General features: G+C 46.0%; 1 protein-coding gene across 2 annotated transcripts in view; it reads left to right on the forward strand.

Annotated features, from left to right (window-relative positions):
* Ccdc136 (coiled-coil domain containing 136) overlaps positions 1-16800 on the forward strand; it is a 31096-nt gene that overhangs the window by 719 nt on the left and 13577 nt on the right. Inside the window, exons 2-11 of one of the 2 annotated variants that reach the window (XM_031381358.1) lie at positions 160-267; positions 1912-2163; positions 2264-2338; positions 8699-9019; positions 12216-12327; positions 13072-13240; positions 14254-14391; positions 14722-14880; positions 15361-15531; positions 15898-16083. In XM_031381358.1, coding sequence (XP_031237218.1) covers positions 160-267; positions 1912-2163; positions 2264-2338; positions 8699-9019; positions 12216-12327; positions 13072-13240; positions 14254-14391; positions 14722-14880; positions 15361-15531; positions 15898-16083 — 1691 coding nt within the window. Of the gene's footprint in view, positions 1-159; positions 268-1911; positions 2164-2263; positions 2339-5417; positions 5572-8698; positions 9020-12215; positions 12328-13071; positions 13241-14253; positions 14392-14721; positions 14881-15360; positions 15532-15897; positions 16084-16800 lie in introns of those variants that run through there. The other variant, XM_031381357.1, reaches the window with a different exon arrangement.

Here is a 16800-nt window from a genome sequence, read left to right on the forward strand (position 1 = left end):
GCTGAGGGAATAGAATAACAGAGCTGGGCAGAGTGAGTCAGGCTTCTCCGGTGTGCTTGCAAATTCCGGGGCTCCCATATAGGAACGCAGGTCCCTTTCTTTCCCCTCAGCCCCAGCCCCCCTCGAATGCTACAGTTCCTACTTTCTCCCTGCTCACAGGACCCACAGTAACCACTTTAGGCTCTTATGAGGTATCTGAGGGTTGTGAGAGGAAGAAAGGCCAACGCTGGGGGTCCCTGGAGCGCCGTGGGATGCAAGCTATGGACGGTGAGTTTTCTGAAAAAGGTTTTCCATCACCCTACTCCGTAGCTCTCTTCCTCCTTCCTTCCCTGACCCCAGAACTCTGAGCCAGGACATGGCCCTTCCCTCACTTCATCTCAGGCCCCTCCTCCCTGGTGGATGAGCTCCAAGCCTCCCCTAGGCTCGGGCATTGATGGAAGTTTGGGCACATCCCTTTGGGGCTCCAATCACCCAGCTAACCAGGTTGTGTGACCTGGGGGAGCTGCCAGACCGAAAGAGGTCCTGCTCAACCCAGCCTGGAAGCAGGCTTTCAGCGGGGGGCTTGTTCTTCTCTCTGCCTGCTGACCCAGATCCCGAGCTGTCTCTTATTTTTAAAAGCCAGGACATGGGCATGTGAACTGTCTTTCGGGTGCCACCACTGTCAACTCTGAATGGAGCCCTGCAGCTTTAGTAAGAAAGTGCTTGGGAGAGGCCTAGATGAAGCCTATTTCCCAACAACACTCGTGCGTAACAGGGAAGGCAGTACCAACACAGTATCCAGGGCTTCTTGTGAAGTGTCCCCAGGCCCCTCTGTAGTTCAGCACAAGCCTTCCCTAGAGACTAGATAACATAAAGGGTCTCAGATGAACCATATGCTGTCAGTATTAGAAAACGGAAGACCAGAGACTGAGAATTTAAAAACAAAGCAATCCCTACCAAAACAACATTTTGCTAGTTACAGGAACTGCATTGCAGTTAAAAAAAAAAAAAAAAAAAAAAAAAAAAAGTGTTCAGGAGCCTGAACATGAGGACCAGTACCAAATCAGTTTTTCAAATGTGCCAGCAGGACTGGCTTAGCAGTTGACCAGTTCCCAGCGCCCACATCGAAGCCCACAGCTGTCTGTGACTCCAGTCTTAGAGGCTCTAATACCCTCTTCTGACCTACAAGGGGCATTGCCCTCACATGATGGACAGACACACATGCAGGGAAAGCTCTCATATGCATGAAATAAATAAATGAGTAGTTTTAAAGAATGTGTTAAGATGGCAGACTTTGTTTTATACATGAGTTCAGCCTGACACTTAATCTGAACATCAACTTGGGTCCGAAGGAAAGAACTGACCCTTGTGGCACCCAACGGGAAAACAACAGGTATAGAGATTTTCAAAAAGATATTTGACAACATGCATTTGAAACATTGATGCAGTAAGCAACTCCAAGTCACTTCCGCCTAATGTTTCCTTTTCTACCCACAGACCAAGCCAGGGTTTTCTTATTATAAAAAGGCTAATACCTTGCAAGCCACCTAGATTTTTTCAACCAAGCTTGCTCCATTTGGCCTACATAAACAGCTGGTGTCTGAATGTCTGAATACTTTCTTAACTCCTTGTCCCACTACCCAGAGTTCAAACTACTAGAGTCAGGTGTCCTCATGTAAGCTTCTTGTAGCTGAGCCAGCATGAGGCTGCTGTATAGGCAGTAGATGTTCCATATTAGGTGTTCCCTATTGGGAGCCAGAGAGGGTACATCCAAATTTGACCTACCAGAGCCTGACTATAAGTTAGGTCCTACCCAGGGAACCTCAGGGGACACCAGGTGGCACTATGCTGCTGTCCAGGCCCTGGGGAGGTAACATACAGAGTTTTCTAGACCAGGCACTGACTATGTGGTGGGATGATTATCTCTTCTAGGGGAAGTGTTACTTCCAGCTCTATACGAGGAAGAGGAGGAGGAAGAGGAGGAAGAAGAAGAGGTCGAAGAAGAAGAGCAAGTACAGAAAGGAGGCAGTTTGGGCTCCCTATCAATGGGCAAGCACCGGGGCCTGAGCCTGACAGAGACAGAGCTGGAGGAGCTGAGGGCTCAGGTGCTCCAGCTTGTGGCAGAGCTGGAGGAGACCCGTGAGCTTGCTGGGCAGCATGAGGATGACTCCCTGGAGCTTCAGGGTGAGCACCCATGACAGGGCACGGGGGGGGGGTGTGGGGGGGCTTGGGCCCAAAGGCTCTGTGCTTCCCCGGTTCCAAACCCATGTTCCTCTGACTGCAGGGCTCCTGGAGGATGAGCGGCTGGCCAGTGCCCAGCAAGCAGAAGTATTCACCAAGCAGATTCAGCAGCTCCAAGGTAACTGCCCCTCCCAAGTCTAGACAGAGGGAAGTAGGCACCCTAAATAAATGCACCTAACTCAGAGCCTTATCTCTCTCCTTTTCTTTCTTTCCTCACCCCCTTCTCATCTCCTTTCCCTCTGTTCTCTTCTTCCCTTAATTTCCCATCTTTACCTTTCTACGTGGCAATCCCACCCTCCTCTCTCTCGCCTTCCTATCTTTTCATCTTCTCTCTCAGGTTCATCTTTTCCCTTTTCTCTTCCCAGCCTCCTCCCTCCTCCGCATCCCTGTTTACTTTGTTCTTCTGTCCAGGGCCAGGGGTTTATTGAGTTCCAGGCTGCATTTCTCTTTCTAGCCCTTCTAAGGGTACCATAAGGACCCACTGGAGGACATTCCAGTGTCTTTGAAGGAAACAGATAAGAACCTGAGTTTGTGGTTCCCCGCTCCTCTGTTTCAAAGTCCAGGTGTCCTTTTGTCTTGCGAAGCAGTGAGGCAAGCGTCCCATATTCTACTGCACTACCGAATAAAGAGGGAGCTTTTGTTACTTCTGTGGGCTTCCGGAAGGTTTTGAGGATCTGCCCTAGAAAACAGCAGGAACTCTGTAGGGAGAGCTGAGATCAAGCCAAATACAAAATATAAATGGAGGAAAAAAAGGTCTGGAAGCTGTCCTGGAGAGAGCAAGCGAACATATAAGAGGCGGAGCAGAAGGGAAGGGTACAGCATGTAAGCAAAAGGAGATGCAGGAAATGTGGCGAAGAGAAGAGAAATGGCAGATACAGCACGGGGGTTGGGGGAGGGTGGAGAGTGGAGAGTGTGGTGGTTGGCTTCACATTGTCTGAATTTCCAGGGTTAGCTTTACCATATACAGACTTCATTATCTTGGGTAGGTCATGTATCCCTCAGAGTCTTAGTTTCTTCTCTGTAAAGCAGGCCTAACTCATTTGTCTGTCAACTGTTTGTTGAGAACCTTTATATTTAAAGGACCACCAAAGAACACAACTGTCTGAATCCCTGAGGGTAGACTCCACATCTGGGCAGGGTGGTACAGGCCAGTAATCCCAGTATGTGGGAAGTAAAGGCAAGAAAATCAGGAATTTGATGCTAGCCTTGGCTACATAGTAAGGCAACACAAGTATGAATATATTATTCAATATTATTCAATATCAATATGTGATACTGATAAATTTATTTTTTTGCCAGTAAAATGAGCCAATTCAAGCCAGATTAGATTATATTAAAGGCAGGTTTATTGGGAAGCTGCTCTTAGGTGAGCTCACTGACCCCAAGGACTGAGGCCAAGGGAGTCGCCATGGGAAGGGAGAGAGAGGGGAAGAGGAAGAGGAAGAGGAAGAGAAAGAAAGGGAAAGTATGCTCAGAGAGTGAAGAGAAGAGGAGAGAGAAAGGGAGGTCAAAATGTCTGGAATATATAGGGAGGAGTCTCTCAGGGAAGGGCAGCCCAGCCCCTGGGCTGGAAAGTTCAGGGTTGGGGACAGGGTATGCCAGGTAGGGACTGAGGGATGCTGGGAGAACCTGGAGAGCAGATCTGCTTTGGTATGTAAGCTATGCAGCTCAGTCCCTTATCCGGGGACAGATACATGGATAGGGATGAGGTAGGAGTTAATTAGGTTATGAAAAGTCTTCAAGAAGATGGTGCTTCAGTTGTGTAATGGGAAGGATCCAACCATTCAAAATCCGATGGACGAACCTACTAGACAGAAGAACAGCGAAAGCAAGGTCTGGAGATGAGAAAGAGCTTCCTGTGTTAGGGGAACAGAACCGAGGTCATTTCAAAGTTCATATGAAGGACCCTTGTAGGAGAAAGTTCTAAGAAGAAGGCAGATGTCTGGTTAGGGTAGGAAGGCCTTTTAGGTCAGCTGACAGAGCTAGTGTTCATTGTAAGTGAAGTAGATGCTATAAGAGGTTATTTTCCAAAGCTGGGATGACTGATATGTTTTACATTTTTAGTTAGCTCTTTGCCTTTTTCCTCCCGTGGTGGAGGTTGAATCTGAGGCTTTTGTCAGGTCTGACTACTGAGCAACATCCCTAAACCTTTGCTTTACCTTTTCAAAAGAGTACTTTAGAATCCAGGAGGAAGAAATGGCGCCAAGCATGCTAGTAGGTCCATTTAACTGACTGTTTTCTTGAATTAAGGCAATTGAAATGGAGATGGTTGGGAACATATTTTGAAGGTAGACCTTTCATTGACTTTGCCAGGAGAAACTGGGTAAATATTGATATCTAATGGGATATCAATGGGAAAGCTTGGCAAGAAATTTGCTTGAGAACTAGAGAAGCCATTTAAAAGTTTTTTTGGCTGATGGGTTTGATGTCCAAGTGAGTATGTGAAGGAGCCATTTGGATGAGCTAGAATTTGGGGAGAAGCAAGGGCTGCCAATGAGCTTTGGTAATTATTAATATGCAGACAGCATAATCTATGGGAGATAGACATTCGGTCACACCAGGAGATACCAGAGGGGAAATAGTCCATAGAGACTCTCCTAACTAGAGGCCCAAGATAGGAGGAATGGCAAAAGAAACATGATAGAAGGAACACCTAAGTCCATTGTCCCCTGAGAGGCAAGAGCGAAAAATGCTTCAGGGAAATGATGATAACACGGTGTGGAAAGTTGTGAAGGCAAGTGAGGTGGCTGCAGGGGTTGGCAAGATGGAGAACTAGGAGACATGGCAGAATGGATTGGGATTGGCGGGAAAAACGGGAGGTCAAATGGAGAACAAACTGAGTACAGATCATGGTGATAGCCGTTTTAAAGAGAAATAAGGGAAGGTGAGGTGGATCAAGGGAAAGGGTTTCTTTTTTAAGGCAGGGAACCCTTGAACTTGTTTTTATGATGAAGGAAAAGGTCCGATTGAGTCGAGCCAAGGATTAATCTTTGCTTGGAGAAAGAGCATTTTTTTTTCTTTCCAGGATGGAGAAGTCTGAAAATCTGAAAGAGCAGGGGAAATAGAGTTGTGGCTAGCGTTTAATGATTCCCAGGCAGGTGAGGGGCCACTGGCCTCAAACCCACCCCAAACCCCGCCCCGCCCCCCGCCGCGGACGGAACCTGAGACGGGTCCTTGCGCACGCGCGGTGCCCGTTTCCGTCGAGTGGGGGCGCTCGCGGCCTCAGAGGTACCTAGTGTTCAGAGGCGGTTCCGGTGGCCGAAGCCCCCCAGGGGCGGCACCGGCCGGGAGGCGGGAGCCCCCCCTTTGGAGACCGCTTGTGGGGGGCCGTCGAGATGCAGGCCATAACCAGTAAGTGCGAAGTGTCTTCTTTGCCCCTCGAGCCGACTCCCTAATCCGCCGTCAGCGCCCCCGAAGGCCCCAGCCCGCAGTCAACCGGCGCCAGCTCTTTGGAACCTGGTCCCTGCCTTTCCAACCCCTGGCTGGGCTGTACCATTCAGCTTCCAAGATGGGCCTGGCCCCTCGCCACCTATATCACTACCCCAACTCCCATGATCTAAGAAGGCACACGTTACAGAGCCAGGTCCCAAACAGCTACCCAGGGAGGTTTGAGGGTGTGCTAGGGAGGTGGAGGTTAGTCTGCGCCCCTAGAATGCCCAGGCCGTGGGCATCATAGTGACCAGTTGACCTCCATACCTCTCCCTCCAACTACACTGAGCTGAGGATCTAGATCTCCCCCTTGTAAACTCTTGTACTGTGGTATATATTTGTGTCGGTGTGTGTGTGTGTGTGTGTGTGTGTGTGTGTGTGTGTGTGTGTGTGTGTGTGTTTTAGTTGGTCTCCGGATCTCTTGGACGAGAACTTGATGAAATCTGGGAACATGCTGGTTTTATGTACTTCCTTTCCAATAGTAAGTCAGGATGGGGGGGGGGGGGCGGTGGAGGTGTAGTTCAGTATCTAGCACACGTGAGATGCTGGGTTCAACCTTTAGTAAAGGAATTTAAACCAAAATCCAGGAAGTTGCACAACCTAGTGCACGTACTTGCTGAAGGCATAGAAACCTGTCCACTTATCGACAGTATAACCAAATGGGTGTGTTCTCTCTCCTTCTCTCCCTCCCACACAGCTTGACACAGGCTGGGCACAAACTCCTAGACTCAAGCAGTTCTCTTGCCTCTGCCTCTAGAGTGCTCGGACTACAGACGTGTCCAACTATGCCCTTAAATTTGTCTTCTAGAACGCCCATGTGCTCTTAACATGTAATTGTGCGTATACAGAAGAAACTCAGTAAACATTGAATGAATGAGCCCTTTCCCTCCCACATGAGTACAGTAAATATTTATTGAGCCAGATTTTGGGTTAAATTCCTTTATTAAAGATTGAACCCCAGCATCTCGTGTATGCTAGGTACTGAACTACATCCCCCACACCCTGACTTTCTATTTGAAAGGAAGTAAATAAAACCAGCATGTTCCCTGTTTTCATAAAGTTTATAGCCAGGGGCTGGCGAGACGGCTCAACGGGTAAGAGGACTGACTGTTCTGAAGGTCCTGAGTTCAAATCTCAGCAACCACATGGTGGCTCACAACCATCCGTAATGAGATCTGATGCCCTCTTCTGGTGTGTCTGAAGACAACAACAGTGTACTCATATAAATAAAATAAATCTTTTTTAAAAAATAAAGTTTATAGCCAAGTGAGGACGGAACTGAACACAGCCACATGTGCTACAGAGTTCAAGGCGCTATATGAGCCTTGAGGATTCCTCTTAACTTTTGGAGGAGGTGGAGGAGAGGTTAGAAAAAAATAAAACCTGGGTATTTGCTAGAATATGCAGGAGATGGGACATGGGGACCGCATATCTTGTAAAGTCCAGTTCTCTTTCATCCCTTAACCCTGCCCACATTTCTGAATTCTTTTTGAAATCTATGACTTTAACTCTCCACTTTCGAGTTATTTTCACCCATTCCAAATGGGTACCTGAGATGTGAAACTAGAAGTAGTGACTCATGTCTGTAATCTCATCACTTGGGAGGCTGAGTTTGAGATCAGCCTGTGCTACAGAATGAGACACTGTCTTAAAAACAACAAAAGAGCAGAGGTAGGTGGATCTCTTGAGTTCCAGGACAGCCAGGGCTACATAGAGAAACCTATTTCAAAAAACCTAAAAAAAGAATCAAAAAATAAACAAACTAAAACAAGCTCAGATGACCCACAGGGTTCTGACACATTTGTTTTGCAAATTAAAATATAAGCATAATCCATATATAAAGTGTAGAAACTTGTGAAGATCAAGCAACACCGGTATAAGGTGAAGATTAAAACACCTGTAATGTTACCCGACTCCTCTGAAGCCATTGCTTTTTTTTTTTTTTTTTTTGGTTTTTCGAGACAGGGTTTCTCTGTATAGCCCTGGCTGTCCTGGAGCTCACTCTGTAGACCAGGCTGGCCTCGAACTCAGAAATCCACCTGCCTCTGCCTCCCAAGTGCTGGGATTAAAGGCATGCGCCACCATGCCCGGCTTGCTTTTTTTAAAAAATGTATTTTCTGTGACTGTGTGAACGCACATGTGTGCCTGTGAATGTGGAGGCCAGGAGTCAGTGTCAAGTGTCTTCCTCATTCTTCCCCTTATGTTTTGAGACAGTGTCTCTCACTAAACCAAGAGCTCCCTGTTTTAGCCAAACTGGCAACTAGTAAGCTCCAGGGATCTTTCTTTGCCTCCTACCCGTACTCCACAGTCCCAAGGGTTAGAGTTACTGACTCATGCCACCATGTCTGGGTTGTATGTGGATGCTGGGGATCTGAACTCAGGCCCTTAATGCTTGTATGCTAAGCCCTTTTCCCAGACTTAAGCAACTCATGGCTTGGGGCATAGATCTTCTTAGGCTGTTTTTCTGTATCTTTAAGTATTTATGTTGGACAGTATCTGCCTTGTTTTTCTCTCTGCCTAATATATCATAGAGACACTTTCATATTTTTCTAGTTAGCAAAAAGGTTTCTTTTGACTTACTGTTTTTGGAGGTCTAAAAGTGGCACGGACACTGGCTTCTACTTAAGGCCCCTCGGCGATCTGTATCACGATTCAAACAGTTGATATTGTCAGCCAGCATGTAGGTTATTATTCCATGTTTTATTATTTTGTGATGAAATGATTTTTTAATTTGACCTTGAATTTTGAATGTGTCCTGTTTTGCATCTTGTGCTTACGGAAGTTTGGGGCAAAGGGGAGCCTCTGGGGTCTTGCATTTTCTAAGCTCCAGGATGATAAGTGAAAATACTCTTTTTTTTACCCATGGAATTTTTAGAAAGACAAAGGGCACTGATAAAATACGACCCATTAGGTGCTCTGCTTCTCTGGTGGGGTAAAGACTAGGTTGTCAGTGGCTTCCAGACAACAGCCAAGACTCTCTTGAACACTATGCTTCCAGACTATGTTCCGCTCGTTCACCTGTTGACCACCAACCTTTGGTTTTTTTCAGGTGAGCTGCAACATCTACGGGATGAGATTTCCATATTAGAGCATGAGAAAGACAGTGAACTTAAAGAAATACAGCAGGAGTTGCATTTGGCCCAAGCAGAGATCCAGAATCTACGGCAAGCTGCAGCAGATTCTGCATCTGAACATGAGAGTGACATAGCGTCCTTGCAGGGTGATCTCTGCCGGTTGCAGAGTGAACTTGATGACATGGAACGTATTCGAGGGGATTATGAGATGGAAATTGCCTCGCTCCGTGCAGAAATGGAGTTGAAGGCTTCTGAACCATCTGATTTAAATATCTCAGACTTCTCGGGGGTACAAGGTATGAAACTTTCTGATCTGTTCACACAGTTAAACAGAGGAGAGGACATTATGTAGATAGGAAGATAGTGGAAGAGTAGTGTTAGATTATGCATTAGAAACCTCTAGAAAAAAAAATCCCGTGTTTACTTTGAGACTGGAGAGGAAAAACTCAGCTGTTCCATAAGCAGCCCATGATGGGTAAGAACTAGAGATGGGCCCTAGAGGTTCTTAACAGAGCTGCTAGGCACTCATTGTTTTGAGTATGGGAATATCCACTCTGGGAAAGTGTCTAGGTCTTGGGCACATACAGAGGCCCTGTCACTGTAAGAAAGCCTTTCTGCTGCTGTGGCATCATGCCTCTCTGCCTGAACCTGTTTAGGCCTCCAGCCCAGCATCTAAGATCCAGAATGCTAATTCTTAGCTTCATTTAAGCCCTCCTGAGTGGAAACTTTGGAAGGCAGCAGATCGGAGCACAAGACAGCTGGAGAGGATATTTCTAGTAATGCATGCGGTACCCAAAAGCTTTGAGCCCTGTTTCAGACTGTCTCCTGGCTAGTTGCTAGGATTCATGACATCAGAGGGTTTGCCTTTATTCTAGCCTAGATTTATGATCCGAGTATAATGGAGGCCCTATATTTGGCCAGGTCAAGCAGAGACAGTCAACAAGGAAATCAAAGAATTGGAATCTTCCCATCTGTATTAAGCTATTTAGAGAAAGTTGCCTTTGGCCAGCTGGTGCTAGGAGAGGGGGCAGCGCAGGGGAAGGGTACAGCTAGGGATGACCTAACCAGAGTCCAAAACCCTGCTCTAGTTGGGGGAGCAGGATCAACTCAGTTAAGTTATTGTCTCTCTCCAAGCCTCATCTCTATATCTGGAATATGAACCCCACTTGGTTAATAAAGTCTTACAGCAGGATGGGACAATGGGACAAAAAAAAGTGGGGGGGGCCTAAGGGAAACACAGAGAAACCTGAGTGCTATGTGGAGTTAACTAGAATGGATGGCTGTTGGCTCCTTAGTCATGGCAAGTAGGCAGTGGTGAGCTAAGAGCTTACAGCTGAGGAACCGAGGGGAGAATTCTCCCAGTGGACTTCAGACTGGCTTCTTTTGTTTTGTTAGTCTAAAACTATACTAAAATCAAAGGTTTATTTAAGCAGAAGATCTTAAACAAGGCTATTTCAAGGATTAAATGAAGGTCAAAACCATCAAGTCTTCATACACAGTTCTCATTACAGTTTCTTACTTCCCACGGTAATCTTCAGGAGTCTAAGAGTTTCTATGTATGTATGTATGTATGTATGTATGTATGCATGTATGCATGTATGCATGTATGCATGTATGTATGTATGTATTTAAGACAGGTCTCTCTACATAGTTCTGGCTGTCCTAGAATTTGTTATGTAGACCAGACTGGCCTTAACTCACAGAGATCTGCCTGCCTCTGCCTCCCAAATGCTGGGATTTAAGCTTGTGCCACCATACCTGGACCTGTCCAAGAACTTCTGATTGGATTAAAGAAGAAACATTAAAACTGGTGTTCAGGGGTGTTGAATCCTCTTACAAGTAAAGTATCATATATTGTAATTAAGGCCAGTTAGTGCATCTTAAATGTTAGTAGAATTAGTGTTCTAAATGCTGTGATTCTTTCTGTGTGTACACATGTGTGCTGTATGTGTGTTGAGGTAGGGGAGCACTGACATCTGCACACACTGTAGAAGCCAGGGGTTGATATGGGCACTTACCTCTATCAGTGTCTACCATGCCTTTCTTTGAGACAGGATCTGTAACTGATCCTGAAGTTTATCACCTTGGCTAGACTTACTCGCCAGGGAACCCCAGAGTCTCCAGTCTCCACGCCCTCAGTGCTGAGGTTATGGGTACAAGCTGCCATTCCTGGCTTTTTAATGGGGATATTGGGAATCTGAACTTAGGTCCTCATGCTCATACAAACACTTTACCTACTCAGCCACTTCCCAAGCCCCAGTAATATTATTCTTTTCTTAAAATATTTATTTGGTGTTATTTATATGTATGTGTATCTGTGTGTCTGCCACATGTTTGTGTAACTACTGAGTCCAGAAGTGGGCATTGAGCTGAAATTATAGGTGGTTATAAGCCAGGTAACATGGGTGCTGGAAACTGATTTCACTCTTGTAGAAAAGCATCGACTCACTTAAAGACTGAGCCATCTCTCTGGCCCTGTTGGTTCTTGTTCATAAAGAGATAAAGCATGGGTATTTGTAGCAACTGGGAAGTTTTAAGTAACCTCTTCTCTCTTTTAATGTTTGAGGAAAACATTTTAGATTGGGATGGGCTTTTCTGTCAGCAGATGAAGAAAATGGGTATGACTTGGGGTAGTATGCTTGCTGGCATGCATGGGAAGACCCTAGGTTTTATCCCAAGCATCCTTCCTCCTCACCAACAACCAGCCACACAAAACAAGGAATATTTATGTGTACCCAGGCCAGTGTCTTCAGTGTGAAGATAAAGGACAGGGAGGATGCTCAACATGAGGGGGTTGTCTCTGAAAGGCAGATCTGGAATGTGGAAGGTGGCAGTTCACGTCTGGCAGGGCTTTGAACTAAAAGTGTCATGGGAGCTATAATTGTGCCTCCATTGCTAGAGGGCTTGCCTAACTTGCATGGAGCTCTGTACTGCATAAATCCCCAGTACTGCATAAAAAGGTGAGCACTCAGGAGGTGGAAACAGGAAGATCTGAAGTTTAAAGTCAGAGACCAACCTAGGCTATACCTGAGACCCTGTCTCAAAAAGGAAAAAGGAAAGAAAGGAAGGCAATGGGGAGGTGACTATAGTTAACCAAAAACTTAAATATGATGAATTCAACTGGTTTAAACCTTCAAGAGTTCCTAAACATGCAAGATGATATTTCAGTTGTGGCTTCAAGGATGAATGTACTGTGTGTATATTCTGTGCCTCAGAAAGAGAGAAGCTATGTAGCCTTTTGCTGTTGAGTTTCCATTCAGGAAATACTGGGGTTGATCATCAGTGCTTCTGTCCACTGAGGAAGCATGAGACAGGTGGATTTCTGCCCAGAAAAAGTTCAAGAGCAGCCTGGTTTACAGAGTGAGTTCTAGGACAGCCAGGGCTACACAGAGAAACCCTGTCTTGAAAAAACCAACCAACCAACCAACCAACCAACCAACCAAACAAACAAACATGTTTCTCATCTTATCTCTCACTGCTTTCCTTTTGCAGATGAACTATTCCAACTTCGGGAGCGCTACCAATTTCTGAATGCAGAGTATCAGGCCTTGCGGGAGAGCAACAGCAGCCTCACAGGGCAGCTGGCTGAGCTGGAGAGTGATAGGTAAAGCCAGGACACGGGAGCACTGCAGGTGCTTAGGAGGATATAGGAGGGTATAGGCTTCCCCAGAAGGCAGAGGCTGGGATTGTGAATAGTTCTGTGTTCCTGGAAAGCAGTCATTTCTATGTACTCCCAAGGGTATGGAAACCTCCCAAGAGCAGGCTCAGAATGCCACCAGACTATGTCAGAACTATAGTTAAGTGAGCTATAAGATGCAGTTTCCCTCTATTCTTGGCATTAGAGTTGTCTAGCTAGCTCTGCTTTATATTAGATCAACTGAGATCCTTTTGTCATCCACACAGATGTGATTCAATGTAGTGGCATAGAACAGCATTCCTAATACTATGGCCTTTTAATACAGTTCCTCATATTGTGGTGCTCCTCAACCATAAAATTATTCCTGTGCTACTTCATAACTGTAATTTTGCTACTGTTATGAATCACAATGTAAATATCTGATGTGGCCCTCAAAGGAGTTGTTACCTGAAGCTTGAGAATCACTGGCACAGAGCCTCTAGGTTAGATGTGTCTTGACATCAGAACCAGCCTTGAAACAGCTAGGTCAGTCATCATAGGATGTTCCAAAGTCAAAACGCCCATGCAGTGAAGTGCTGGAGGTTTTGTGAAATCTTCTAAACATGTTAATCTGAGAGGTGAAGCACAACTGGAAGCACTGGGCCTGAGCATGCCTGACAGGTGATACCAGGCAGAGCTCCTCCCAACAGAGCCCTGGGTTCTGGATTACAGGACACGGAGAGCAACAGAACGATGGTTGGAATCTCACCTGCTAAGGAGTACAATGTCATCAGAGTCTCAGACTTCAGAACTGGATTTCCCAGAGCCTGACCCTGTGATGCAGCTTCTGCGCCAGCAGCTGCTGGGAGCTGAGGAGCAGATGCAGGGCATGCAGGACAAGGTAGGTGACAGATAGAGTGGCAGGCTGCTGCTCCCATCTCTCTCACCTTTCCCTGGTCTATATTAGGGATTGAGCAAACAGAGGAGCCCTGCACTATAGGAGGGTATAGTATCCTGGGGTCTTGCCTGAATGGTAGGAGTATAGTCACCTGTAGGGGATGACATTTCAATCAGAAAATGGACCAGATATTTGGTAGTTGTCCCATACGGTTATGTGGATGCTGAAAACCCTTATCCTTACTGATGTTGTAGGGCAGCATGTTAGTGAGCATGTGTGGTGGTGCTAGTGCACATAAGCCTACTGGGTGTGAAGCTGCCTACTGTGTGAGTATCGTTGTTACATGGTACAGTGACTTGAAGAGAGTGCTGATAGTTTGTTTCTATCACATTGTGTTTCACTGTTATTTTAAAAGCCTTTATCTGTAAAAACTAAAACAAAGAAAAAGTGTTCTATTATAAAACAGGATACCAGAAGGACAGTGGTGGCTCACACCTTTAATTCCAGCACTTGAGAGGCAGAGACAAGCAGATCTCTGAGTTTGAGGCCAGCCTGATGAAGTTTCAGGATGTCCACAACTACCCAGAGAACCCTGATTCAGAAAACAACAACAAAAACAAACAAAAAGACCAAGACGCCAGATTATACTGACAGCATCTTCAGATATCTCGTATTTGTTGCCTCTATTAATGACATCATTTTTATTTGTTCTTAGTTCATTGTCAGGGTATACATTAGCATCCCAGGAGCAATAAAACACAGTTACAAACACATGTGCTGTGCTTATCTAAGTTTGTGTAAGTGCACTCTATAATGATCACACAATAATTCAATAGTGTAATGACAAATTTCTAAGCATGAGTCTACATTGTTATGTGACATCTGACTATATTCTAGTCAAAGGAATGACATATTTTCCCAGGTAGTTTTTTTGTGTGTGTGTGTGTGTGTGTGTGTGTGTGTGTGTGTGTGTGTGTGATCTACTACAAATCAGCCCCATTCCTTTTCCCACACAGTGTAAGAACTTGTATTGTGAATTGGAAGAGCTACAGCATCACCGCAGAGCCAGTGAGGAGGAGCAGAGGCGGCTGCAGAAGGAGCTCAAGTGTGCCCAGAATGAGGTGCTCCGGTTTCAGACCTCCCACAACACCCAGGTAAGCACTGCCAGGGAAAGGGAGGGCAGCAAGGCTCTGCGTCAGGGCCTCCAGGGAGGCCGGGCATCAGGAGTGAGGCTGAACTCTGCTGACTCATAGCCTATGACCAGAACCCAGCAGCATCACCCAAAGCCCCTGCATACAGAAGCCACATAGGATGGAATGTAGAAAGGTGTCATTGTTGAGTGTCTTCATCACTGAAGGAACCCAGCCACAGATCCAGAGAGCTTCTTCTCAAGGTCTCTGCATGAGGAAAGTGTCACCGAGGCCTGGATAGGGCCCTGCTGCTTCTTGAAAGTAACTGCTCTACCCACATCCTCCTTACTGCAGAATGAGGAGCTGAAGAGCAGGCTCTGTGCCCTGCAGCAAAAGTATGATGCTAGCCAGGATGAACACAATGAGCTTCTGAAGGCGCGGATTCAGCTTGAGACTGAGCTCCAGCAGCTCAGACTCCTCAGATGCACGCCTGTAGAGAGCCAGAGTGAGAAGGTAACAGTGCCAAAGGTAAAGGGGCAGTGGAGGGCCACAGCACTGGACTGAGATGTGCGGGCACTGTAGATAATAGTAACTCTAGAGCTGGGGATATGGCTTCTGGTAGACTGCCTGCCTAGCATGCAGCGGTCCTAGGTTCAATCCCTAGCAGTGAAACAAAACAAAAGGAGATAACTGTTTTTTAGGCCTAGTTTGGTAGAACATATCTGTTATGTCAGAATTGAAAAGATAGAAGCAGAGGAATCAGGAGTTCAAGGACAGTGCCAGCTACAGTAGACTGAGTTTCATGAGATTAGATTACATTTGTTTATAAACAAGCCAGCCAAAAAGATAACTGTCTTCTTTGAGTTCTGCATAGGTGGGAGGGCAAGTAGCAAGTGGAAGGAGGAGGTAGATTCTCAAGTGGTCAGTGGCTAAGTCAGGAGAAGAGCAAGGTCATACAAGCCAGCACCACTACCCAAAGCCCCCTGCATGCAGGAGTTAATGTGCCGGCTCCAGAAGCTGCAGGCCCAGCACCAGTGCAGTGTGCATGAGAAAGAACAGCTTCTAGAAGTCCAGCATCACCTGCACGACAAGCTGCGGTGCCATGAGTCAGAGGTGCATCGTCTCCGAGACATGGTGGACTGCTTGCGAGAGAGAAATGAGAAGGTAAAAGGAAGGCCAGGCCAGGAGCACATAGCCAGGCAGGATCTTCTATGAGGGTAAGCATAGTGGGACTGTTGGAGTTCTGTGGAGGAGTTGCTGGTGAGGTGGACCCAGGACATGCAGAAAGAGCTGCTTTTGAGATATCCACAGTTTCCTTTTATTTTAAACCAGAAAGTCAGTCTACAGAAAGGAGTCCTGTTGCTTCCTTCAGGAGGAAGTCTCCCAAGGTCAGGGTGTCAAGCCTGTTAAGGATAGGTCTGTGGTTCTCCCTGGCTGGGATGAAGTCAAAGTTGGAAAGGTAAGGGGCGGAGAGATCAAGAGTGAGGCAGTAGTTGCACGTGGGATGATGGCTCTGCCTTCCTTACCCAGAATTCAGGGATACACATCCAGCTTCAGGAGATGAAGGGATTGTATCAGTTCAGCAGGGATGAGCTGGAGCGGCACAAGCACATGTATGACCAGCTGGAGCAGGACTTCCTGCTCTGCCAGCAGGAGCTAACAGAGCTCAAGTCCAGCCAGTCCATTTGTGAAGAAAATGGAAACTGCTTGAACAAGGTAATTGTACTTGAGAGTGCTAAGTGCTTCTGGCACCAGCTTGGGAGAGAGGAGAAATGACAAGGGATGAGGTCACCCAGCTAAAGGCAAAAGACAAAGGCAGACCCATGTTCGTCTTGAACTTGACTTGAATAAGAACTGTTGTTTAGTAAATCAGTACATTTAATCTCAGTGTGAACATCTGTTTTTCATACGACCCCATATATATATATATGTGTGTGTGTGTATATATATACATATATATATATATATATATGCATTTCTACATTGGTATTCTAACTGAATTGACGTCTCATCATTTAAAGGGAGGCACATACATACACATATGTATAACTAAAAAGAATAGAGTCAGATTTCTAAAACAGCTTGTAAGTGATTTTAAGGGTATGTATGTATGGTCTGTGCCCTGAATGCTGTAGTCATACTTGAAGTAAATTCTCAAATCTTGAATTTTGCTTCAAAATAAACAAAATGCTATTCTTTTTTTTTTTTTTTTAGAGAGGAGTGTTGACAGCATCTCAGTTTTTAGACTAGGTAACCCTTGAGCTTCCTGCTTCCACCACTATTGCTCAGATTATAGGCATGTACCACCATACCCAGCTTAGTACAGACAATATTTTTGTCTCACTTTTTTTAAAAAGGGAATTCAAGCCGGGCGGTGGTGGAGCATGCCTTTAATCCCAGCACTTGGGAGGCAGAGGCAGGTGGATTTCTGAG

This window comes from Mastomys coucha, unplaced genomic scaffold (assembly GCF_008632895.1).
Source record: "Mastomys coucha isolate ucsf_1 unplaced genomic scaffold, UCSF_Mcou_1 pScaffold20, whole genome shotgun sequence".
Taxonomy (NCBI): domain Eukaryota; kingdom Metazoa; phylum Chordata; class Mammalia; order Rodentia; family Muridae; genus Mastomys; species Mastomys coucha.